The 26,927-nt window shown below is 41.0% G+C and overlaps 2 protein-coding genes across 2 annotated transcripts in view; both read left to right on the top strand.

The window, feature by feature from the left end:
- Positions 1-3,780: 3,780 nt before the first annotated feature.
- On the top strand, positions 3,781-4,707 carry LOC116444278 (vegetative cell wall protein gp1-like). Its single transcript, XM_032109581.1, has one exon. It carries the CDS (start codon positions 3,781-3,783, stop codon positions 4,705-4,707), a length of 927 nt encoding a protein of 308 aa, XP_031965472.1.
- A 142-nt stretch (positions 4,708-4,849) lies between these two features.
- CSMD3 (CUB and Sushi multiple domains 3) overlaps positions 4,850-26,927 on the top strand; it is a 611,488-nt gene continuing 589,410 nt past the window's right edge. Inside the window, 1 exon segment of the mRNA XM_032131786.1 lies at positions 4,850-5,756. Within this exon segment, the coding sequence (XP_031987677.1) occupies positions 5,579-5,756 (178 nt within the window). The 5' untranslated portion in view covers positions 4,850-5,578.

The raw sequence follows: 26,927 nt of genomic DNA, 5'->3' as shown, positions 1-26,927 counted from the left end.
AGTCACTAAGATAAGCAAAATCTTGTAGCAGTAGACCAAAACTAATTCCTTGGATTCCACTTGAAAACTAAGCGTTATATGGTACAACATCTAAACCAGGAAACGTTGCATAAAATAGAATTGCATTCTCTCTCATCTCCAAACAGATTTCACACATGGCCTGTAGCAGAATACAAGGAACATTTAACAGGGAGTTAACAAAATCACAGCTAATTGTGATACTGAAACATATGAACACCATCTCCCTGTGCCCAGTGCATCTGAAGGAAATATTTGTTAAGTCAGGACTGTAGTGGGTGCTCTTGTATATTGCTGCTATTCAGTTTTCTTGAACGGAGATATTTTGTGCTAGAGGCAGCTTAGAACCTTACTTGTGAAAGCTTAAGTAGCCAAGAGGAGGACAGTATTATGGCACTTTCCCCTCCAGCTGTCTCCATCACTATATTTGCTTTAATGCATCTTTTCATTGTTTGGGTTGTATTATCCTTAATCTTCATTCTATGGCTGTATCCTGTACTGCGAATATGAAGCAGTAACAGCAGCAAATTAGTAACCCAATATTTGTGGAATGACCTCCACTCACTCTTTCCCATCGAAACTTTATTATCTGTTTCACGCAGTAAAACTACTCTAGTCTGAGTGAAGTGGGGGTGGCACAATGGTGTCCTCCTCTTTGTGACATCCCATGAAGGACTGCAACACATGTTCAAAAGCCTAAGTGAGGAAATGGAAGTTTACAGCATATTTGTAATACTCTCCTACTGTTTTCAAGAATGTGAGGTCTCATTGATAGACATGCAGTCTGGGTTCTGGGTCAGAGTTCAGACTAGCAATCATACTGGTGTTTATAACCAGATGGACTAAGTTATGGGAGTACAGAATATTCTGTATTTGGTCAGGATTTTCAAAAGGATTATGTGATATGAGTGAATGAGTTTTGTATCCCAAGTCAAATACTCATTTTTAAATATCACTGCCTATATGCTTTACACATGCCTACACATGCCTACATATGCTGTCTCTGCTTACAAGCATTGTGCACTGTATTATTCACAGCATTATTTGTCACAGAAGACCCCACCGCATTTTTTAAAGCAAAGCAATCAGTCTATCCACAATTTGAGTGAAGTTACCTGGAAGCAAAATGTAGGAGATATTTAACAAAATACGACTACCTTACACAAAAGTATATGACAGTGAATAAAGAATAACAAATGCAGCTGAAAATGTAGGAGGAATTAGTAATGTAATTATCAAAATTAAATTTGATCTGCCTTGGCAAAGTGAACAGGGAACTGGGAACGGAGAAAATGTGAATACCAATAGTAACATGTTATTCCATAGAACTATTTTGGTGTATTTATTTATTGGAGATTCAGAGGCAAGAGTGCTTGCTTACAGATAGTGTAACTAAGGCATCACAGCCTGTCAGGTCTGTGATACAACTTTTCCACTAGCAGTGCTGATATTCATGTGCCTGACAGGTCAGACAGCTGAGTATCTGCCCATTTCTGATTTCAGCACATTTTAAAATTCTTGGGAGTATTTAATCATAGTGATTGACTTAATGGTCCTTGCCAAGTCACTTTCATCCTTGACTGATACCCAAATGATCAATAAGCTTGACCATGCCAAAAGTGAGAAAGGAGAGAGGAGAAAGAGAAAAAAAAAAAAGAGGGTGAGAAAGAAAAAGAACAAGGAAGAAAAAATAAAACACAAAGGGAGGAAGAAAAACAAAGTAAGAGAGCATAAGAAGGAAAGAGAGAAAGAAGGGAAGAAAGGGAGGAAAGAAATAAGAAATGGAGGGGAGAAAGGAAAGAAGGAGGGGAGAGAGAGAGAGGGAAGGAAGACAGGAAGGAAAACTAAGACAGAGGAGGAGGACATATTATGAACATGAAGCATACAGCATAATCTACAGCCTGAACCCAGAATCACACAAAAGGTTATGGGACACTAGTATTGAACAACAAATCAATCACAAGAAAAATACACCATCACAGTGTTGGGGTGTACTATAAAGAAATTCCAGTCCATCCCTAGCATTAATATTACCAAATGTGCCTACCATTTGCCTTAGTAGCTGAAATGCTATTTTTAAAATGCATTTAAATTACTTGGAAACCTAAGGGTCATTGAAAATTAGTAGGAATTTAACCACAAAAAAAATCCTTGGTCCCCTTTTTAACTGTAAGCATTTCTTTGTTCATGTTTAACATCTAACTGATGAGCCAAAATTTCATTTTCAGAAGTAATACAGATAACTTGTGGCATAAATCTTGCTGGATGTCAAACAGATGTGACTTCTAACAACATTAGAGTTAAGACCTCTAAATAAATTAATTATTGAAGTACTGAGTAATGCAATGCATAAATTAGAAATAAGAAGTCTTCAATATCTATTTCTTTTACTCTACAACTGATAAAGTATTTACCCCCAAGGGATTCTGAATTTCAGAACTGGAAAATGTTCTTGGGGGAATAAAGGCAGAATTTTATTCCAAGGACACACACACCAAAATATTAATACCCAAGGTGTAGCCATATATGCTGTTCTGAAAGCACAGGTCTCCAGTTTTGAATTTCTCTTGAAAAATGGATTCCAATTACATGCCTTCATACATGCCTAAATATAAATATATGTATACAGTAAAGAGAGAGATTCTGGAATTAATAAATACAGTAGACAGGTTTAGAATAGAGTGATTTTTCACCTATCCCACTTTAGCTAAAACAGGGACCACTGAAATTTTGTCAGAACACTGATCCTAACATGGCACTGCCCTTAACACCAACACAAGGCTCACATCACTTGTGCAATCACATTCTTCTGCCTTTGCAGAGGAAGCAAAGAGGCCTACCAAGTTCCAGTTACAGCAGTCACACTTCAAGATTTATGTGTCTGCAAGAGAAGGCTGTGGATGGTACACGAGGCAGTGAAATAGATACCTTTGCTTCTCCCCAGTAAAGAAACACATACGGATCTAATGGGGCTGGTTAGCGTCAGCACTTGTAGCTGAAGATATTCCTTCCTCGTGCATTAGCACTATAGAGGTGAGTTCAGCCACCAGACGCAGAGCCACACTTTGAATTGCTGTTGGCCTCGCTAAAAGAGGGTATGGTTTTAAGTACAGGTGGAAGGAAGGCACATACTGCTCACCCTGACACCCATGTGGGAGCAGAATTACAGCCATGCAAACCTCCTTTTTTTACATTGTGCTTTGGGAGTGAAGGGTAAATCATTACCTTTCCAGATTTCTTCAATACCATTATCTATGGTACTGTGATACTCTTACATATATCATGTATGTATAAAAACATGTGGTCATACAAATTCATATATGCATGTAGACCTATACAGAAAGCCTCCGATCATGTTCAAAACTTCCTAACGAGGAAACATCTTCCCATAAATGTACTCCATGAACATAAGACACCCCCCACACACTGTTCAACACAGGGAAATGCAAACCCCTGTGTAGACACACCTGCAAAGATCCATGCTTTGTGACGGGCTGCCAAATTTCCCAGCTGACACACTCATGTCCATTGGCACTTCAGATTATGCATTTACACAGCGCATGCATTTACTTACGTGCACACACGCGCATCATATGTACATCCATGCAAAAACTTATGCACACAAACCCGTGTGAATGAACAGTTGTGTGAACAAACCCACGTGCATACACATGCAAGGCAAAAGCACATCAGATGCACGCATGCTGACATGTAAGAACACATTCACAAAAACACACGTGTACAAAATACATGTATACACAGATGCACGGGGAAGACTCTGGGCACACCCTCTCACACACAGAGATGTGTGCGCATATCCACAAAACACATGTGCGGACATACCCACACCGAATCACACAAGCACTTGCACACACATACACACGCACAATCACACACCACACGTGTGCACATGTGCACTCACATCCAACACGGCAGCACATGGAAGCACACACACACGTGCAAGCGCAAACACTCACGGACACACGCGTACCCAAAAACACACTCCGCCCCCAAAAGAAACCTCCCACGCACGCACCGGCGGGCCCGACACACGCGCGCACCCATACGCACAGAAATGCACCCCTACCGCCCCCGCACACCTGGCTAACACCTCCGCACCCACCCACGTGCCCACCTCCGCACGCCTCCGCACCGCAGGCGGTGCCTGCCCGCCCCCTCCACAGGCTTCCCGCAGCGGAGGAGACCGCCGCCCCGCGTAGCTTGCGCGGTGGTTGGGCGGGCAGAGGAGGGCAGCCCCAAGCGCGGGTGCCGAGCCCCGCAAGCCGGGGCGGTGCCGCTCCCCCCGCCCCCGCAGCCGGGCTCCCCCCGCCCCCCGCAGCCGGGCTGCCCCCGTCCCCCGCAGCCGGGCTCCCCCCGCCCCCCGCAGCCGGGCTGCCCCCGTCCCCCCCAGCCGGGCTTCCCCCGCCCCCCCCCAGCCGGGCTTCCCCCGCCCCCCGCCGCCGGGCTCCCCGCGCCGGGCTCCCCCCCGTCCCGCAGCCGGGCTCCCCCCGCCCCCCGCCGCCGGGCTCCCCCCGTCCCTCCAGCTGGGCTCCCCCCGTGCCCCCCAGCCGGGCTCTCCCAGTCCCGCAGCCGGGCTCCCCCCGTCCCCCCCAGCCGGGCTCCCCCCGCGCAGCGCCCCCGCCCCCGCGCAGCGGCGCAGCCCCGGAGGCGCGGCGGCGCGGCCGGTAGGTGGCGCCAGCGCTCTTCCTGGCGGAGCCGCGGCCGCGCCGCCCCCGCTCCTGCCCGGCCCGGCCCGGCCCGGCCCGGCCCGCTGGGAGCCGCCGCTCGCCCGCCCGCGGCACCGCCGGGCCCGGCCCCCGCCCGCCGCGGCAAGGAGCCCCCTCAGCTGCGCGCACGGGGAGCAGGGCTGTCCCCGCAGCTCCCCCGCGGCGCCCGGCCTGTAATTAATGTCCCCGTGCAGAGCGATCAGCCTGCGCATCCCTGGGGGCCGCACACGCTGCCGCGCGGTCTGTGCCCGAAGGCGCGGGCGAGCCGGTGTGTGCGAGCCGGTGTGGCCATGGCAGCCCCGAGCACCGCACGTGCGTGGTTAATAACGAGGCTGTGACTGCTACCGCGAGCAGCGGCGGGATGGGCGAGCCCCGCCGCGCCGGCCGCCCCAGGCTCCTCCGGGCGGCGGGGGGACCCCGCCACTCCGTTATCTCCCGAGCCGTTCTCCCAGGCAGAACTGATCCTCCCGAGGGAATAAGGGGGTGGGGGGAGAGTCTCAATTGCAAATACTGTTTGGAGTTTATTGGAGAGAGAGTCTGAGCGTTGAGGTGCTCTCCCGTGGCTCCCGGTGGATGCTGTGAGGAGCCAGGATTGTGGTGGGTTTCGGCTGTGCAGGGAGTTGGGGTAGCGGGGGGGGGTGGGGGGAGGAAAAGACACGATCGAGAGTAGCTGAGACTTTGTGCCCCCGTTGGAGAGATGGTTGAGTCCTCGTCAAGGTTGCTGTGGTATCCCAGAAACACCATTCACTCCGAGCTGTGACCGCGCACCATCAACAGCAACAACTCCGCTGCGCCTGGCCGAGGAACAGGAATTAGGAGCTCTCAAGAATAATATGAAAGGGATCTGCAGAGGGGAAATCCGTGCAAAGGAATCGAAATTAGCAGACTTTTGGGAAAGGGGATGTACTAAATGTGGCCGGCTGGACTTCATCCTGGTGAAGAAAATGGAGATTAAAAGTGGATTTACATTTTGGAACCTCGTCTTTTTATTGATGGTTTCGTGTGTGAAAGGTAGGGTAGTATTTGAGTGGTATATTTTTAGGGGTCCATTTGCTTTCGGTCAGGGCGTTGCAAGCTCTCGCCTTATACTAAGGTGTATTTCAAAATATATTCATCTCTTATTTTATATTTTTGCCCTGGGTACTTTGCAATGGAAATATATAAATGACTGCTAAAGCGGGGAGGAAAAAAGGAGTTGATTCAGAGCTCTCTTCGGAGATAGGAAATGTATTTGCTTGCCAGGGCTGGCGTTCAATGCAGTGAGTGAGCTGGGGCTCAATAAATATTCTTGCAGTATCCTCAAACGGAGACGTGAGTTGGTTGATATAGCCTCTAACTAGTGTATGTTCAAACAAATCCCACTGCTTCACTTTTTTAAGGTGACGATGATGGTAGTGCGGGGTGTGTGGGGGGATTACCTACAGTTCTGGTTTATCGGTCGAGCAGTGGGCTTTTTGCGGGAATGCCTGTATCGATGCACTTATTAGTTTAACCCGTTGCGTGGAGAAAGTTACGGCGAAGCCCAGCGTATGCGTAGCCGTCTCACAGCCCGAAATGCGCTTCACGCTCAGCTGTCTGTATGCATGCAGGGCTCCCAGGCTGTCGGAAAGGTGCGTTGGTAATTCAGCCTTGAAGGCATGGTCTGTCGCTGGGTGCAAAGACTGACACCTTTTCTCTTCCCTCCCTTGGTCCCTTTTCTCTGATGTATGTGAGGGGATTTGGGTGGTGGTTTTTGTCTCTATTTTTTTTTTAATTTTTTCGGGGCAGGGGCTATTTTTCTTTCTTCTTGCTTCTGTGTTCATGAAAGGAGAGCAAAAAGGAAATGTCTAGTTAGCAGCATAAATATCGCCACCAAGTCTGTGCTTGCAGACAGTTAAGGGAAATGCTACACATAGAGGAAAGAAGAAATATGTGGCTTGAATAATGTGCACCTGCAGCATTACCCAGGCATCGCTAAACAGTGAAGTGCCGATCCCATCACGCGTGCCTTCAGTAAAAGGATCTATTCTGCAACTCCCCACAGTCGGCTGCCTACCCGAAATAATCTCCCCTTGTTTGTGGCCAGTGATTAATATCCGATTAATCACACTTTTATCCCCCTCCTCATCCTCATCCCTCCTCCCCGCCACACTCATACACTCCCAGAATATTTAGTAGACATTATCGATCCTCTCCGAGTTTTTAGACTTGGTTATCGCCTACAGAGGTTGCCTGCACGGGTGGGAAGGAGGTGTCTTGTGGGGGTGGCATTCAAAGGCGTGCCTTCCTGAGCTGGCTCTGGCTTGGATGAAACAGTTTATTGTAGAGCTTTGCAGCTGCTTTCCCCCCCATTTGCATCGCGTAGAAAAGGCAATTCGCATTTCACGGGGAGGGTGTGGAGGGCTTTTACCTCATCCCGCGTTATCCTGACGCGGGGTATCCAAGGGGAAAGGGGTTGCCTGCGACGTTTATGCACATTTTAATTACATACAGCTTCTCTCTGTTTGCATCTATTGGAGAGAGCCGCTCCCGGCGCTCTGCCCCGGTCTGGAGACGGTTTGCAATCGGCACCGACCTGGGTCTTTTGGGGCATTTCTTTCCCACGGTTCAGCCTTCTGCCATTAGCGCTTTTACGGTGCGGGGTGCCAGCCCCGGGCTGGATGCCGGCCAGGCGCGCCCTGCGCTGCGCGGGGCCCCGCGGGCGCGGTGCGGGGGCGAGCGGGGGCTCCGGCGCGGCTCCGAGGCAGCTGCGTTGTGAGCGCGAGTCGCGGGGCGGCAGCATCCGACCGAGGGACGCGCTGGCGCGGCCGCGCAGCGGAGCGGCTTCCCCGGCACCTGTTGACAGCCGCCGCTTGCCCTCGGGGGTGGGGTAAGGAAAGAACGCTGGGCACTAAGGGCAAAAGCTGGGATGAAACATCAGAAACAGCCCAAGAAACAGAGAAAAAATGGGCTTTGCGAAACTGGACGTTTCTCCTCCTTCCCATTGTCAGGGCCTAAGCTTCCCCGGTGCCGATCCTGGCACCTTCCATAGACTTCCTTTGGACTGGGGCGGTTCTTCCAGAAGCTGCCGACCCAGGAGGTGAGATTTTACATTCTGGATGCGGGTTCCTTTAGGCAGCCAAGCTTCACAGAGCTGGCTTACACTCACTGCAGCACTGCATCTATTCTGGGCGTTTATATTTAGTTCTCTCTCCACTCCCGTGAATGAAAGCATTTTACTTCGATTTACATTCCCATTATGTCAACACAGGGAGCTCCTGCCCGCAGAAAGCAGAGGCAAACGATGAATGAGTACCTGCCCACGTAAAACATTCCAGATGCTGGGACCAAGATGACTCTCCAGATCCTACATCTGCTCTACCATTGCCTGGCAAGGCCTTTTTACCACACCCCATCTCTGCAAGCTCTAGCCTATATCCTCCCTTGATTAAGCACTTCTACTGAACAGTCCAGCACCACATCATAACACCCAAACTGTTGCTGTCATTTCTGTCATCCAGACCACTTCCACAGCTTTGCTTGATATCTGCCTCTCAGGCTCTACCTATTTTTGTCATTGTCCTGTTATCATTTCCCCGGTCTTGTTCCACAGCTCTCCCAACATTACAGGTGGCAAACTATCCCAGGATGCTTAAGAAACCATGTTCATATCTGAATAATTAAACATTCCTTGCATGTATTAATATAGGCCAAAAAAAATCCTTTGCATTTGTCTATAAATTCATGCTTCTTTGGAACCTTCAACAATACTTGAAAGGGGTTAGAAAAGGGAGAAGAAAGCAGGAGAAGATGGAAGAAAGGAAATTGTCAGAACTGCTGAGGAAGGGGTGATAGGAAGAACTAAGTAAAGAGGAATTGTTCATTTTTCAATGAAAATGTTGCTTACACAAAATCCCATTATGCCATGGAACAATCTCCAACAAAATCTTCCTTCAATAGGCATGGAGTAAAAAAGCAAAGAAATGGCACCACTGAAAACTGTGAGAAACCATGAAAGACATTAAAACAAGCAAACACATCCACGATCCAGCCTTTAGAAAAGGCCAAGCAGAGTGATTCCTGGTCAGCTACAGGGGGTGATGAATCCTGTGCTCTTCCCTTTAGATCAACGAGACGCTCAGGAAAGCTCCCTCCCCTTCTCCCCCACCCCACACCATGGGAGGAATGAGAAGCAGCATTGAGGCACAGGAGATACAAACCAAGTTTGGAGGAGTAGGGAGTGGAAAACTCCACTGGCCAACTCCCTTACAGAAAGGGCAGAAGAAGGCATAAGAGAGGGGAAAAAAATTAGGCAGCATCAGTGAGCTTTGCCTCCACAAAAAAACCCCCCAAAACAAAAACCAAAAAAAAAAAAACCCAAAAAAACCCCAAAAAAACCAAACCAAAACAAACAAAAAAAAAAATCCCCAAACCAAACCAAAACCCAAACAAACAAAAAAAATTGCGATCTGTTAGTGGAGGCAAATCAGAGGAAATCAAGCAAAATGACCAGATTCCACAAGACTCCTCCATCTCTTCTCTTTGGCTGTCGCTCCCAAGAGAGAGAGCACCAAGGTCGACTTTTGTCTGCCTGACTAAAATGAAGCTTTGCCGCTGCTGTTGTTCCTCTGTTCCCCTCTTGCAATTGTGACAAGCGGAACAAGAGCAGCTTTCAAAATGAAAGGGAGATGAAGCACTGAGATTTTAAACGGCTCATTGACAGAAGAAGTGATGAGAAAGTGAAAAGCATTCCCATTTCCAGTGATGTGTACCTGGCATGAGGGAGTATTTAGCAGGGACAAAGCATGCCCTGCTTCTTTTAGCCACCTCTGCAATCTCCCTTCTCCCCCATTCCAACCTCAATCCCGCTCCTTTAATGCTCTGTCAGCCCCTCCCCACCGCTTCCTTCCCAGTCACTTGATTTATGGTGTTGCCGAAGATGGCTATGGGATTACTGGCGAATGGCTTTCCTCAGTGGGGCACGGGTGAGCGCAGCGAGGTGCTGGCTCTGTCCCCGAAGCGGCAATGGTGGGGAGAGTAACAGCAGGTTCAGGTTTCCTCATTTCCAGATGGTCGATGCCGGTGCTGCCTGTGTGCGTGTGTGTTTGTGTGTTGGGTAAATTCGTGTGTTTGTGTGTATGTACTCGTGCAGGGGGGCAGGGACACACTGACTGGAGCAGGGACAGCGTCGTCCTTCTTCCAACTCCTCCGCACACGCTCACCTCCTCTAGGGTACCTCTGCCACAAGCCCCCGCAGGTGACACAGGGCTCGCTGTGCTCAGCGGGCTGGGCACCGCGACTCACCGTTTTTTCAGGCTAAGCAGTTCTTCAGGGTTTCAGGCAAAGTTACCCTCTCTCACCCGCGCCTTTCTCAGGGCTAAAAGGAGGCACCGCTGTGCCCCCGCTTAGCGCTCCGTTCCTCCGCCTCCTCTCCTGCAGGGCAGCAGTGAAGAAGCACACGACCCCTCCCAGCAGCACCTGCAGGGACCGTTTCTCCCTTCCCTGCCGGTGCCACTCGGGACTCGCAAAGAGCACAGGAGAGCCCCACCTTCGCTTTCCGCTTTTAATTGTGAGAGGCAGCCGTCTCAAGGCGGAGCTGGCTCGGAGCGGCCACTGCCCGCCGGCTGCCTCCATTCGCGCCGGGCGGCGGCATCGCACCGGCCCCGCAGCCGTCTGAGGTGACCGCGCCTCCGGGCAGTCCTTCTGACACAGTCTTCTATCCTTTGGCTTTGCTTACTTTATCTCGGTGAATCCTGCACGTCTCTGGTTGACAAGTCTAAGGCAGCACTAGGGTGGTCGGTTGATTGGTTTGATTGGCTGCCACGCAGAAATAGCCCCTCACTCCCTAAGCACAACCAGCCCTTTCCTCTACGAGAGACTAGGCACTCCAGGCAGCCATACAGGATGGGGAGGGACAGGGTGTAGCTTCAACTCCATTATCAACATCTCAATTTGCAAGCACCAGGCCATGAAACCTAAAGAATTTGTGGATGTGTTTTAGAATCCCTCATTTTCCAAGACTTCTGTGCAGACACATAGCAGAAACTTGTAATCTACCTGCGGTTGTTTCCTTGTTTGTTTGTATGGAGGGGGTGTTTTTGAGCAATCAGTCTAGCAGGATCAATTGCCCATCTAGCTTAGTGCCCTTTATCTCACGCTGTGACAATTAGCAGTGGTCTAGTGAAGGATTGGAGAAAACAGCAAGTGGAGTGACTAGCACATCCTGGATTTCAGCAGCCAGCAGTTTTGGGTCTCCTAAGATACAGGCTGCTGTTGAACCATCACATTTGAAAAGGCATGGACTGGCCTCTGTTCCACTCATTTGTCTGTTCTCTCTCATTCTGCTGGCCCTTTTCCCTTGCCTTGCCTTGCCTTCCTTCACTGTTCCATACCATGGCATTCATATGTATCCTCCATTCTTTACGCTCTTCATCTGGCTGAAAGCACTGGTTTTTATGAACACTTGTAATAAAATTGTTGTTGATGTGCTATGAAAGTCAACCCACAAAACTTGAGATTTTAAACCACTGAATGCACATGTATCTAGGAACAAGAAAGAAAAGCACATTCTTGATCAGATAAATTGTAAAAGTTTTGAAATATCCTGTGGGGATGGCTCAATTTTCCTGATTGTAACAGCTTTTCAGAGAAAATGTTACGAAGAATAAGATAGCCTTGTGTCCCTCCTTTTTAAACCAATTAGTGTCTTAGACACTGTCTGATTTTCAGAGGTATTGAATATTTATAATTTCAGGTGGCTCTAGTAGGAGTCTGGGCAACATCTTAGCATCTCTGAAGCAAGGCTGAGTGAGTCCATCATTATGATACTGAGACAGAGAGAGTATAAGTAAAAGGAAAGCATCTATAAAATAAATTTAAAAAATATATAAAATGTTAATTTCTACAGAATCTGATAAATCAGAGTGGTAGGGATAACAAAGGCTTTTTGATCTGCTGTAAAATTAGTTTGGTTTTTTTTTTCCTTTTCCACTAATAGGAAACTTCAAATCTAATTCCATGGGGTTGTGACAGCTTCAACTTCTTGCTGATGCATATTATTCAGCTTGTATTTCTGACCATAATGGTTAAGGTTGAAAGGATAGAACAAAGTCTTTGTGGGAAATTAGCTTACCAGTTTCTACAAAGCAATTTCCAGGAAAGAGCAGTCAGAGAACAGACAACTTGGTCTAAGTTTTGTTTTTTCTTTAGATCCTGATAATTTTAAGACAGTTCTTACTCTGTGAGATATTTGAAGAAGCAATATTTACATCACAAACCAGAGAGGCATCTGATAAAAGTAATTATTGCAAGGCTATAAACCTTACCTCATAATACATAGTATATGTAATTTCCATGCTAGGGTTTATTGCAGAACTCTTACAAGTTTTAGACATGTGCCTTTCAAACAACTTTACAGAAGAATGTTTCCTTGTCAATGAAATGGTACAATTTCTCTAAAAAAAAAAAAAAAAGAGACAATATTTGCCTTTATCTAAAATTCGAGGGGCAATCTTTGGCAATTATCTTGGACCTAAATAGAACAGGGTGTGATACGTAATGTACCACTTTTCACCCTCCTTTTTATAAAAAAAAAAACCTAGTTGTATTAGAAAATGTTGAAGATCTCCTTCCCAGTATCCAGCTTTTCTTCTGGGAAGTAGAATGGTGAAGGATATTGGATTATAAGGAAGATTATTTAAAATACACATATACACACTGACACACCATTTACCTTTGTACTTGTTTACATTCAGTTGTTTACCTTTCCTGGGCAGATTGACATTCATTGTTGCATTGCTTTGTTCTCACAGAACGTGTAAGATTTACTACGGCTTCATAATTTCAGCATTACAGATGCTGAGTACTGCTGTAAATGTCAAAGAAGGAAATGGTGGGAATTCATCATGTCCTTCCCAGGGTCTGAAATCTTAGTTGGATAAGTTTATAGATATAGGAACAGTGTTACTCATAACGAGTGAGCCCTGGGGTACTGGAAAATGGCAAACAAGGGATTCCAGCAGGGCTGGTCGTCTCATAGAGCCGTGTTGTCGAACAACAAGATGGGATGCAGCCAGCATTGATAGAGAGATGGACTGCCCATTTTCCCTTGGATTCTAAAAAATGCATCATAGTGTCATGTGTCATATTTGCATTGTATCATAGAAATAGTGAAAATAACTGTAAGTAACTTAACCACAGAAGCATTCCTGGAGTGATGAATTCTCGCCCTACAAGGCCTGTAAATAACACAGACTGTCTTTGTAATAGAACTGAAAGAGTTCGGCGGCTATAGGCAGAAATGACTGATAATATATAATATGCATGTGTAGAAATTATATCCACATATTTGGTTTTGTATGAAGAAATTCAACAGACTGCGTTGCTAGCTTACAAAGGAACAGGTAACAACTTGAAACTTATGTACTTCCTAAGTTATCTATTATCTCTTAATTTATTGTGTATTCCCAATCTGAGAAGGAAGTTCTACTATAATGCATAATTGATTTCACTAACAAAAGAAGAGTGATAGTAGTGATAGCTAGGAGTACATGTTAGGAGGAAAGCTTGATGAGAAGAAAAAACACTAGTTACTAAAATCAGTAATTAAAAACTGATCCTAGCATATTACGAATTGACTGACATATTTATTCCTACTGATTTAGTGATTTTTTTACCAAATATAGTTTCTATAAACTGTTTTTAGTATATTGAAAACCTCTAATCACCTTTAAGTATAGCAAAAAATGAACATTTCTGTGCTATTTTCTGGTTTATTTTAATACTAGTATTATCATTTGAAGAGGCTGACCTATCAGAAGTGTCTGTATTCCCTGGCAGTTAAAATGAACCCTCTGCCATCATTATCTCCTCATAGAGCTGGTTTCAAGCCCAGCAAGCAGATACCTGCAAGTGTAGTTTGGAGTTCTTAGTGAAAATGAACCACATAAATGCAAAGTATAGATATTCTCATTGAACATAGCACTGAGATGGAACTACTTGAATTACAAAACCTTTCCTCCACTATTTGATCTGACCCAGAACGAAAACTTCACAGTCTACTATAGTTAGCTTTCTTGATTGCTGTGCAGTTTTATTTGGGAACTGAAGCTTAGTCTAATTAAAAGTATTCTTTTAAAAGCCTACAATAACAGTTGCATTTTTGCTTCTGTGTATCAGCTTTGATCCAAAGGTAAATAGAAGTTATAAAACAGGATATAAAAAGAGCCTCTAAACTGCCTTTTGTTTGAGCCCACTGAAGGCAAAAGGAGAGTCCAGAATAAAATCTGTGAGTAGATTTGCCTGTTTCTTTTCATGCTGAATTTTGAATTACAATTTTCTGTACGTATATTTCATTTGACTGATAAATATTAATTATAATAAAAGCCATGTATTTCACAGTATATGCTAGATATTTTCATTAGAAGTGGTCTTTGGAAAACTCTTACTGCATTATAAACCTAAAGATTACAAAAGTAAATTGTTTATGATTAAGGGAAAATAAATTATATATTTGGATATGGTCAGAAAATGCTCTTTCATTTCGTTGATGGTCACATCAGCAGTTCTCAGGATGAGTCCACTGGATTCAGTGTAATGACAGTATGCTAATACAATGTCAGGTGTAGTCCTTAAACCCCAGAATAGTCCTGTTTTTGTCAGGACATATGCTGAATTACAGCAACTTTTTTAGCCTGGTTTCAAAATTTCATATTAATTTTTTGTTTTCCAGTAAAATATTTTGGAATTTGCACAATGCTGCTAATGGCTGCAGAGGAACTAGGAGGACTTAAGAAAATAGATTGCAGTTTAGAATGATTCAAATTTAATCATAAATGCAAGTTGGTTTTACTTGTATCAGATTATCATATATTCCAGTATGTAGCTACATTTGAAAATGCTGACTTAGCTAGTAAAACCAAAGCACAAAAAGTGGGAAGTTTCCATGTTAGTTTTATTGCATTTATTTTCTAACACCTTCTTTGTTTTTGCCAACTATCTTTAAACTAAGATGCCTTAGTTTAAAGACATCTAATATTCTGAGTCAAAATCACAAGAACTGAAATATAGTGGAAAACGAAGGTCCAAATCCTAACTTTTGGAAAGCCTACCTGGTTAAACAAAGACTGGGGGAAGAAAAGAATAGGTCTTTGGCCTCCTCACATAATCATGTCCATTGGCTTTGTGGTAATAGATGCTTTTTCTTGCATGTCAAGATCCATGCTGGAACAAAGACGCACCAGCACATCTGGTAGCAGGCAACTGTAACTGTGTCCTCTGTCAAGAAGAACTATGCCTGGTTCATGACTATGCTCATCTTCTGTGATTTCCCTTGAATATGTCTGTGCTGACACTTCAGTTATACCACTCCTACTGACTTGAGTAATGCTTGTTGCATAGAATGGCAGAACTGGTTGGGTCGGCAAAGACCTCAAAGACCATCAAGTCCAACTGTTAACCCAGAACTGCTGGGTGATGAGTGCCATGCATGACATGGCAGTTTTAATGACCACAAGAGAAGAAATAAGTATTCTTAATAATTCATAATAAAAGAGCAATCTTTGTATCAATATAGTGCTCACAAAAGTTCTCACCTGATTAGAGAATTTGTATCGGTATAATATATTGAAGTATATTGGCATTTGCATTGTCAGCAGTGGAAAGCTGCACCAATCAACCCTATAAGACACAGTCTTTTTGAAAACATACTGAAAAATTTATGATTCAAAAGCGAAAATTTATCTGCTATAGAAACAGAATCAATGTTTAATATAGAACACATTCAATGTCATTGCTGACTCTTGCATACCTACCTCCATAACTTTCCTAAGGATATGCTTCAAAATTCCTAAATCTTTCTAGTACTACAATTGCAGGCCATTGAAATTTGTATGAGTTTCTACACTATTTTCAGCTGCTTTTAAATTAAGATACCCATAAAACCCCCCACCAATCTCCTAAGCTCTATCTATATATTTTTACTACACTCGAATCTAACTCATCAACTAGGTCCTGTAATTTTTCCGAATTTATTCAGCCTCCTCTGTATTTTTGGGCTCCCTTCCCAAATTCTCTTCCCACTCCACAAGTACCACTGGAGAAGTCCCAAAAACATAAAGCTTGCAGTAAAATATAGAAAGTTCTCTTCAGTTTCCATGTCATTTGTAAAGTCCTTTTTTGGCCCAAAGTAATAATCATGTAAGGGTAATATGCTAGGAAATGAAATATCCTCCCAGCTTTACAGTCATAGATTAGACTTACTAACTTTTTCAGGAAGTTCTTTGGATTTTATATCATCTGCAAGAAAGCAAGATTGGAAGAGTGGTTTTTCAGTTATATTTCTTTTCATTCTTCAGTATATTGTGCCTGTCTACCTGATTATTTTTTGGTAACCAAAATAACACCCATTCACCCCAAACAAGAAAACTTCAAAACACATTTTTGAAAAAAGTTCAAAACATAAAGCAACTTATTCTTACACTTATTTGTGTACAAATAAACAGTATAGAATCAGATAGTTAAAATTTGAATACTTTATGTATTTTGGAAATCCAAGATACATCTTCTTGATTTTTCAAGCTCTAATGTATACAGTTAAATTGTTCATGTGCCATGGTAAGAGAAATATTAAAGATCTAATATTACTCCTGTATCCTTTACTAATATCATTGTTCTGGGATGACCACAAATGACTTGTTGGGACTCTGGATTCTACATAATATTGTAGATTAATAAAATAATTAAATAGAAAATGAAAAAAATCACATACGATAAAACAGGGCTAGGTTTGTAGGTATACTGTTACGTGCTCTTTCCCATTGACTCTGTGTATTCCAATGAAGTCAGGAGAGTTTGCTGTGTAGCTGACTTGTGAAAGGTACTGTTCCAAATTGCTCCCTTTGGAGCCTCCTGTGTTTGTCACCTCTTTGAAATCCATTGACAGCTGAGTTAACACAAATGTCTAATCTGAGAGTCAGAGTGTGCCACAGATACCAACTAAGGAGAGAATCTGCTCATCAGAACCACCGTAATTATTTAGAAAACATTAATTACCTCCTAGAATTTATGATAAATCTGAGGTAACTGTACTGAAAATGGATAGTTTATTTTAGAATATTGTATGCAATACAGTGAGCATTGAATCATCACTTCTGAAAACATAACTGCACTCTAATGTTGAGGTGCTTTCTGAAGAATGTTTTCTTCATTCTTACAAGTTTTAATATTTTGCATTATTAAGCCAGCAGACAGTGTCCTGTAGGTAAACATCCTCTGGCCAAACTGATATGGATATATTTATTCGATCAACTTCTTGTCCTCGTCTGCTTCCTCCATGCTTCATGTGCATAAAATTTATTTGCACTATCTCTTTTGTGCCATACTTTTTTTGTGCCTTTAATTCACAGGTTGCTCTGGGCAACATTCATATTCTTTGTCTGGCACACATGGATGATTGTGCACTTTTTAGAAGTTGCATCATTGATTTTTCCTCTTTTCCCATCTCTTATCAGTTTTATAAATATAGCCATTATTTACTTGAATTTCCCTATTTTGCAATCTTAGTGTCTTTTTTTTTTCCTACCTGACAATACTATTTTTCTATTTAATTTCTCTTGATGGCTCAATTAATGTTCCTAACAGTGTTTCTATTTCACACTTCTTGGTGGCTCTAAGTTTTCCCATTCAAAGCCTCTGACTTAGCAAGTGAGAAGTGTGCTTTTGAAAAAGAGTGATCATCCATGCAATTATAACCTTACTGAAATATTTACCGGTAGATTATTTCAGAGCTTGTCCCCACTGAACTGAAGAGAAGCTTTGTTATCAACTTTTAGCAGAACAGAGCAGATTGATACTAAAAAGCAAAATATCATTTCAATACAGAGGAGTTATTTAGGATGTGACAGCTCTACAAAAATGTTTATACCATGCATGGGACTGAACTGATGAAACTGAAAAGCTATAACAGGTGAACTCCACCAGATTCTTTTTGCCAGTACCCTAAAATGGTAGTAGAGCTAAGTGGCTAAGTTACTGACACTCTCAAAAACCTTACAGGCTCTGGTCCATTTCTGTTCACTGTCTTATGAGGGTAGTTAAATGAGTCGACAAAACAAATGTTTCAGACTGTAAGATTAATATCAGGTTTTATTATAGTTTTCAAATCCTATTTTAATTCATCATTCATTAATAAAGATGGCAGGAGGAAGACTACAGTTGCAAGATGACCAAAAATCTAAAATCCTTTTTAAAGCTTAAAGTAAATAATATCAAAATTTTAGAAGACAATGAGTCAACAGTTTATTAACCAATCACTTTTTTTTAACTGATTTGGTCTAGAATTTGGCAGAAACACATGAGAAGCCCTGAGAGTTTAAAGTTTCTGGCTGATCTCTAAATCTAAAACAGCTGAGCAGATTTAAATATTTTGTGTAAACAAATTTGCATCCAGGCTGCTAATCTGCATGCCAGCTTTCAGCTTGACATTTTCTGAAATGATGGAAAAATGCTAAGCCCTTAATACTAAATGGAGTTCATAATGGAAATGCTGACAGACCCTTAATTACCTGTATTGTGATTCTGCTGAAAGCTTCTTTATCTGTCTAATCTGTCACAATGCAATAAATTCTTGAAAGGTGGGAAAAAGGAAATTTGTGTTGGAAATGCTGAACTGTAGCAATGCTATATGTTCTTCTAGACATCCACTTAGCATCCATCCATGCAGCAGTGACAAAAAAATTATTTGAAGAAAAATGTAGCATTATCTGTGCAAATATAGAGGCAGCCAGTGATGCTTACAAGTTTAACTTAACCTCCATTTTTCAGTCTCTTTGAGTCACCTTTCTAGTAAATTATGACTAAACACATACAATCAACCATTTTTAATATGATAATGAGATATTATCATAGAAGAAATTTCTTATTGACTTGACATGGCAAAAAAACCACAACCAACAAAAACTACAGAAATTATCGTTTTGCTGCCCTAATACTGTGTTGCTGTGTTAAATTCTTCTGCACTGAATGGAGGAGGAACTAGAGGATAATATGAGAGAAAGGTCATTGTCTGGACTCTAACTTACAAATTCTGTAATGTAGAAACTCTGTTATCTGCCAACTTTAGAACAGAGTCCTTAAGATTCTCTTGAAGAGGTTTTTTTCAATGTTTTTTTTATTCCCCCCATGAAAATGTTCCCCAGTTTGTCCAGGCTATAACCACCTGAAAAGCTAGACAGTATTTGCTCTGCAGAGATTGCTTAGGTTGGATGACTTAGACATACCAGCCTTGCTCTGGCTCCAAGCACAATCTCTGTGCACCAGCCAGGGCACACAACTGTGCCTGTAGAGCAACTTTCACATATGACAGTAGCCTTTCAAGGAAACAGAATATCCTCTAGCACTTTTGCCTTTGTGGTTTGCTGGGAGAATGAAATCTATCTCTCTAAGGTTCCCACAGCAATGACAGACAAAACTCAAAGAAAATATCCTGAGTGAAAGGGAGAAATATACCCCTCTGATACCTTCTTTCCAGACTGCCGCCTTCTCCAAAAAGAGACCTGGAATTTTAATTTTTGCTGATGAAGCAACTACTTCAGTTCCAAGATCAGCTATTTGCCCATCTCTGTATCTTTACTATCATTCTGTCTTTCTTGACATAAGGAGATTAGAACTCCAGGCAGTGCTCAAGATAGGGGTACATCAGTGTTTTCTGGAGTGGTTGTTTCACTCTCACTGTCTTACTCTTCCTGATTGTGGAAGAGCCATGGAACATGAAGTCAATAATTTCAAAGAAATTCCAGTGACATGTCTGAGGTCAAAACTCTGAGTTCCAAGTTCAGCATCATGCAGATATCATTTAGTTATATTTTCCTATATGCATATTAATCTCTAAAACTTGCCTACTTATGCGTTTGCACACCCATTCATTACGTAAGGACATTCTGGAGTATCTTGACACTGGTGCATCATTTGATTACCCAGAAGATCTTAACAGTGCCAGTCTTACAGATTTCCCTGCATACTCCTTACTCTGTTGAGGATAAAAATGTGAGGAAAACTGATCCTATCACTGATCCAAAAGTGGAAAGTCCACTTTTGATTCGTCATCTAAGCAAGTGATCATTGAGCCCTATTCTGTGTCTTATATTTTAACATCTTTAAGTTCATAAAATGGTCTTTCCATCTGTCCTGTGGTAAATTATTTTTAATAGCTTTTGGCAGTGAGCCTTGTCAAAAGATTTTTGCGTGTTAACAGTGACTGAACTTAAAAAGATTACTTTTTCTGATTAATGGATCTATACCCAGAATTTCCTTCTCCTGTATGACAGCTTTAACCAAAGACCAAAAACCACTGGAGAAAAGCTGCTTGTATATGCTACCTTGTATGCTACACAGAAGAACCATAAATATTTTCTAAATCAGAGCGCTTTTCATAGTGCTTTTGAGGTACAATGAGACTGTTTGGTACTTTAATAGCTGACTTAAAAATACATTACTGGAATTGTAGGAAATGGTGCTGTTTCTGTTGGAAACACTTTCTGGAATTTGAACTAAGCTACTATTCCAAGCAAAATGGTAGAGACACTGAGCTCTTGCAGTTGCCGCGTTTCAGATGAGATGTAGCTGGCATGTCTGGTCCTGAAAGATTGCATGGTATTTTTCACAGAAGATTGTTATTAGCCTTCATCTCCTGGCTGAATTCCAATTTGGATAATTACAGTCAGCTATCTAAATTCTCTAAGCAGAGTGTGTTAAATAACCTTCTACACTTCCTTTTCTAATCTTCTGAAGGGCATTTCTGAGAATTATTAAATAATAGATCTATTTAATCTAAAAGGCAGCTGTTTCTAAATATTTCTAAATGCTAGGGGGAAGTAACTGTTTTAGAAGGTGTGTTGACTACTCAGTGCTCAGTGAGAAATTACACAGTGAGATTGGTGTAGGAAATGCTCCTTAGCACCATACAAAAAGATAAGGAAACTACCTCCTTAACAAGATTGCTGCAATTTAGTTAAGAGTTCATGGAAATATTTTAGATAAACAATACAATATGCTGTTCCAAGATGAGGAACATGAGCCTGGAGAAATCTACATAGAAAGTTTTGGAAAAGTTACAAGTTATTGAAGGTTGAAATAAAGATTTCGTATTCAAGATGAAGGATTAATACACACAAGTGTAGTACACAGGAGAATATAGAAAAGTGCAAAGCTGTGCAAAGCTTTGAACTTTCTCAGATATGAAAAAAATCAAAAGGAAAAAATGGATCAGTTGGACCAGTCGTGAAGTCAAGTCCCAGATTTGAAATAAATGGATGAAAAGGAAACGTTTCAGATTTAGTTGAATGCAACATTTTGCTAAGTACATAATAGTTCAGTTGTTTGTTTCAATGTGAGAAAAGAAGGGAAGGGAATTCAATATTAATCACAATTGCTTGACATGTTTTTGAACATTTGTAATTATTGGACTAATTTAAGGATAATTTGTTAAGCTTCAACTCATTGGTCCATCAAAAGTGGTGTTTGCTTCTCCCTCTCTGCCCCATGGTAAGTAGCAGCATTCAGTAAAATAAGAAAGAGATAGGAGGCAAATAGATGCCACAGAAATGTCTTGACTCAAAAGATGTTCTCACATTCACTATCTCCATCTTTTCTCGGGGCCTGTTGGCACAGATATGTTAAACTAGAAAAAACCCTCTCCTGTACCATTTCTTCCAACCTCATTTACCTCCCACAGAATGCCCTCTATCAAGCCCAAAGGTTTTTGCTCTCCATGAAGAAAAGATGGCAGTGTCAACATTTTTGCTCATGGTTGTTCCACCCTGTATTTTGAAAACTCTGTACAGGTTCATGGCAAAATTTTTTGGGGGGGCTTTACAGAGAGCAATACAACATAGTTAATGCAACCACATAATAATTCTATGACTCCTGGTACTGTTTGGCATTATTTTAGTTCAAGAAGAAAAACACCATACCCACTCATGTCTGCTCAAACTATGTCTAAGCTCAGTCCAATCTGTTTTAAAAAGCATAATAACAAGATCATTTTACATAATGTTACATGCAAATGAGGTATTCAGAGGATTGATGCATGTCTGGATTGAATGGAAGCAGAGGTTGTTTATAGCTCTTTGAGAAACAATTTAAATCTGGTTCTAAGAAAACTCTGTTATTACAGTGCAGATGGTTGAGTTGATTGTGATCTTGAAGATTGAGGATATCTCCATTTCTCTGATGTTACAGAAACACAGATAACTTTTTGGCCTGATTATCACTAGGACTTACTGTTGCCAAAAATTGCATTAACTGCTGTTTTGGAGCCTCCTCAATACAGAATTTTCATTAGCATAGTTTCTTGTGTGAATACGATGTTGGTAAATATGAGTGTAATACAGTTGTACAGTTCCAAACCAAGTAGAAGCATTCTTAAGATAACAATCAGGAGAAAAACTGAATGAGTTAATTTCTCTGTTAAATAGCTTCATTATCTGTTGGTTAGTGAAACTTCAGGTACTTTGGTGTGCAATTTACCACTATGTTGCCAAAAAATTCAGTATATATATTGCAGTTTGAAATGCACTTTGAAGTGTTCAGCTCTTTATAGTTGTGCAAGAAATTGGCTTCAAGGGAATTGCTACTATCCTTTGCTAGAGAAAAAACAAAAATAAAATCTTGAAGTTAGTGGGTCAAATTTCATCTGCTTTAATTACTTTAAACAGATGGAAATCATGAATAATTATTCATAAAAGCCTATTTATATGCCATTTCAAGGGGTATTACTGCAAGATTTTTTTCAGTTGCATAAATAGCAAAGTGAAAAAGAGCAAGTAATATCATCTCATATCTGCACATTAAGAAACAGCAATAAATGGTTTGTTTTATAACTGCTCTGAGAAGTTTCATGGGTCCAAATCTGGTGTAGACAGCACAAAAAATTTACTGTTTGAGATCAAACTTGATTGAAGGATTTATTTCCAAGCTTCTAATTATTTCTTCTTTTTATCAGTGTTTCACTAATGCATGCTGTTAAGTGGGCAACTGGGAATTAGTTTCTGAGAATTAGATTTTTCACTAGGAGAAAAAAAATATACCTCTTTTCAGATAAACTTTCAGATAATGCTTGATTTTTACCCGCTTCATGAGATTTAATTGTACATTTTACTAATGTTTCAGTATTGGAGCTGTTAATCTGTTACTGTACAGTCTGAGAATGAAACTGCAAATTTTCAAAATTTCCAGAATAAGGGTTCATTCATATATGAAAGCAATGTTCTTTTTCCTGATGATTACCCCACTTTCATAATTGTATTACATTTCATTTTGCATTTATATATGGGTTATTTCTGATTTTGAGCTCACTAACATATCATGTTTCTGCATCTGAAATCAAACATTTTCCTGCTGACTACTGGAGTGAATAATCTTATATAAAATTCTGAAATATATTAAAAATTAAAACCACAGCCAAACAACTGTATCACCATGGGTATTTAGACCCATGCATCTGCTCAGTGTCCCACCCTTCTGAACTTGTTAACTATCTATATCAGCTTCTGAAAATTTCTCCATGTCCATTCTTATAATTCAGGGTATGCCACAGTATAAAAAACTTACCCTGTTAACAAGTGCTGAAATAATTTACTTCCTACAGTCCATTAGTGCATTTCGGCTAAGAGGCATCAGGTCCTCAAATTGCTGTTACACAACTACAAAATAGACATATGAGCATGTCTGTTGCCTCTTGTACTCACTTGTGGTTTCGAACTCAGTCCCCTATAGTAGCATACTTTTTTTTAAGTTTTTTAAAATTTATTTCTGTCAGTTCCAAAAAAAAAGAAAATTGAATTTCAGAAAATGGAAGAAAGAAAGGAAGATTATTCAAGTGCCTCTCATTCTATAGATTTCAAAGACTAAAATAAAAATTTGAGAAAATAACTTTTATATTTGTAAAACCTATAAGGAAAAGTAATTGTTGGTTGTTTCTGCACTTTAAGAAGAATGCACTGTATGTTGCTAGTTAACTGCAACTAAATTAGGAATCATAGTTTTGCCTTTGAAATATTACTTCTCCTCCCCAAGACAATTCAACACCTGTTTATCAAAACTGCTTAGGCAACCTCACCAAAATCAAGTTTCCTTACAGTTTTCATTATAAATCTTGTGGCAGGTTTTTGGTTGGTTGGTTGTTCTGCTCCAATCTGAGAAGTGGTTTATGAGTTCTTTTTGTCTCATCATAATTACGAGATTTTACAAGCAATGGATGACCTTCCCTGCTGGGATTGAGAAAGAAGGGAAAAAGAGCCAAATGATCCTTCTCTAGGCATTTAGGGCAACATGTTCTGGCCTGACTCCAGAGATGCTGCTCTATAGAGACAGATAAAGGGCAGTCTGAATTTCAGTTCATTGTACAGTTTGTGGTCCTTTGGGTTAAATGTTGCTACTTCCATGTAGCGTTACTTCAATAGCAAGCCACACAATTCTTTTAGGTATCTTTCTATTGTTTTCGGCTGGGAGGTTTATCTGCCAGCCTTCCTGCTCACCTGTACAGAGCAAGTGGACCTGCAGGGAGCAATGGATGTTCCTCCATAGAGCACAAAGCAGCCATGCAGAGTGGAGCATCCTCTCTGCTAAGTAGGCCATTTCCTACCATATTATAATAATTTCACACCACATTATATTGTGAGCCTTAAATGATTGAATGTCTCCTTTGAACATTCAAAGGTTCCCTACTCTACTAGCTCACTGTTACCGCTTTTTACATTGCCTCATGGCAAATTAGTTGAATATACTGTAAGGAAAAGAAGATCATCAACATCTTATTTGCATACAAACATCACATTATTTTCAAATTATCTTCTTTAAAGGTCGCATTTTCCTAGGATGTTTTCTTCTGCTTGTATGAAGTTTGCCCATTCTGTATGCATTCTCCTATTAGCGTTTTGTCGCATAACAGATTTGCCTTTGCACGTTTATTCTCTCCCTGGATATAAGCACTAAATTACCCAATGGTAAGAACATCAGCAATACTTCACAATTAGTTTTACCAACTTATACCAAGCTAGTCAGAAAAGTTATGACAAAAGTGATACAAGATTAAAAAAAAAAAAAAAAAAAAAATCAGCTCTTCCCTTTCTCACTGCATAGGAAATTCTTGGATGGCTTGAATATTCCTATCATTGTCACTTTTCCTAAAACTTACAGAAAATTTCTCAGGCTCATAATGCCTTAGGCAGCAGCACCTATGCTTTCCCCTCTCATAGAAAAGAAGAAAAGGCTTCCTTACCCTACACTCTTCATGGATCTCTTTGGCTCATGCCAGTAATTGTATTGTTTTTGTGTTGTATGACATTTTGTACTTTGAGGGACATGTACTTTAAAGGATAAGGGAATGGGAGATTATTCTTCTAAGAGGAACATAATGAAAGCAAGTTAATCTATGTACTGTTACAAGTGCCTCACTACTGACAATGTCTGAACTGCAGACATGCTGAGATGTAATAGGGAATCACAGCTTTAGGGAGCCATCTGTAGATCTCAATGCAAAATCGTTCAACCCAGCAAAGTTAAAGCAGAACGAGATCTATTTGAGTTTTTTTTTTCTTCAGTTGGGAAAAGACTTTCTAAGGAAGATTACAGGAGAATTAATAGGTTTCAACTCTACCTTATTTATTCTTTCCCTTGACCAAACTTCTTTAGGCAATGATCTGGTTTTCATGCAGTACATAATATTAACATTATACCTCTCGTGGAGAAAATATTAATGTTATTCCTAAAAGGACATTTTCATTGCAGTTTTTGAAACATAGGGAAATATGTAATTATGACATTCCTTAAGTTTTACATTCTGGTGTTCACTACCTGAAAAATATCTCAGAGGGTATTAGTATTTCTAAAGGGAAGTGTCAGAACTTTACTGTGTTAGGACTGAGAAAAAGTTAAAATGCTCTTTGAAGCAGAATTCTGTCCATTGCTTCCTATCTGTACATGACAGATTAGCAAGAACCTAAAGTATGTACAAAGCAAAATGAAATAGTTACTTAATGAAACTGTTATTTGCCTCATATATTCTACATGTGGTAAGAACTTTAAAGTGAGGAAAAGTATAATGAAATAAAAGATCCCATGGCAAGTCTTTAAAACAAAGTGTCTAACAAAGACTGCCATACATACCACACTGTTTCTGAATTTCATGTAGTTCCTTTCACTGTCAGGTACTGAACCAAACGTCACTATACTTAGCATTGCAAAGTTCATTGGGCCCATCGTTGACTTCATGGGGTTTCAGGTGCATAGCAAAACAGACATCACTGATATGAGTAGTGAAACATATGTAAATCCATCACTAATTGCTTAGAACAATAAACCACACAAATAGTTCATTTCTAAGAAGGAATTACAATGTATGATCATATAATCGTGGTTTGACATTCAAAATAAGCCACAAATATTCTATGTTTGAAGTTATGGAAAGGAAAATTTTTAGGGGAGCAGGTGACACCTGGGCAGATTATCTGCCCATTGATTTGGCTATTTTTATTCTGAAATACAAGTTCTCTCTACCACTGATTAGGAACAGCATGCTTAAAAGCTGCACTTCATGTGGTGTCAGCTAAATATTGTCACTGTTTTGAAATGTGAGTAAAGAAACATTATCTTTCACAGAACACTGGTTTTCTAATAATCTCTGACAGTTAACTTTCTCTTAAAGAATTTTAATAATGCTTCTTAGATATAAAAAAATGTGATAGTCATTTCTAGTTAGTGAATGTTGAAGTATGTTTAAAAAAATTTCAAGCTGGTTATGAGGGTTTTAATTGCTCTTGTTTTTCCAGTCTTTCTCAATATATTAACTGTCACATAAATTTATACTATTAGTGGGATATTACATTAAGTGGTAATTAAGATTCAGGTCCAATATTCTTAGTGGTCTTTCTTCATTGTATTCTCTCTTTCAAAGTGATTTGTTAAAACTGAGATTCTTTGTTAAATTCACTCTCTTTCCTAATAAGAGTTGCCTTACCTTACACATTTCTAACCGAATTGTTATACTCACATATCCAAAGCAGATTTCTCCATTTCAGGATAACAGCCTTTCTCTCAAATACTAACAAAGCAAGAGTGATGCAAAGATGCTGTTATGAGAAGTCCTAGTCCAAAAGACCTCTAAGATAATATGAAGTGTTAGTAAAATACAAATGCAGTATATGTGAAGCAGGACTGGTAAGAAGAAAA

Source organism: Corvus moneduloides, chromosome 1 (genome assembly GCF_009650955.1).
Source record: "Corvus moneduloides isolate bCorMon1 chromosome 1, bCorMon1.pri, whole genome shotgun sequence".
NCBI classification, from domain to species: Eukaryota; Metazoa; Chordata; class Aves; order Passeriformes; family Corvidae; genus Corvus; species Corvus moneduloides.
The sequence above is the reverse complement of the archived record's forward strand: the minus strand, read 5'-3'. Positions and strand labels throughout refer to the sequence as shown.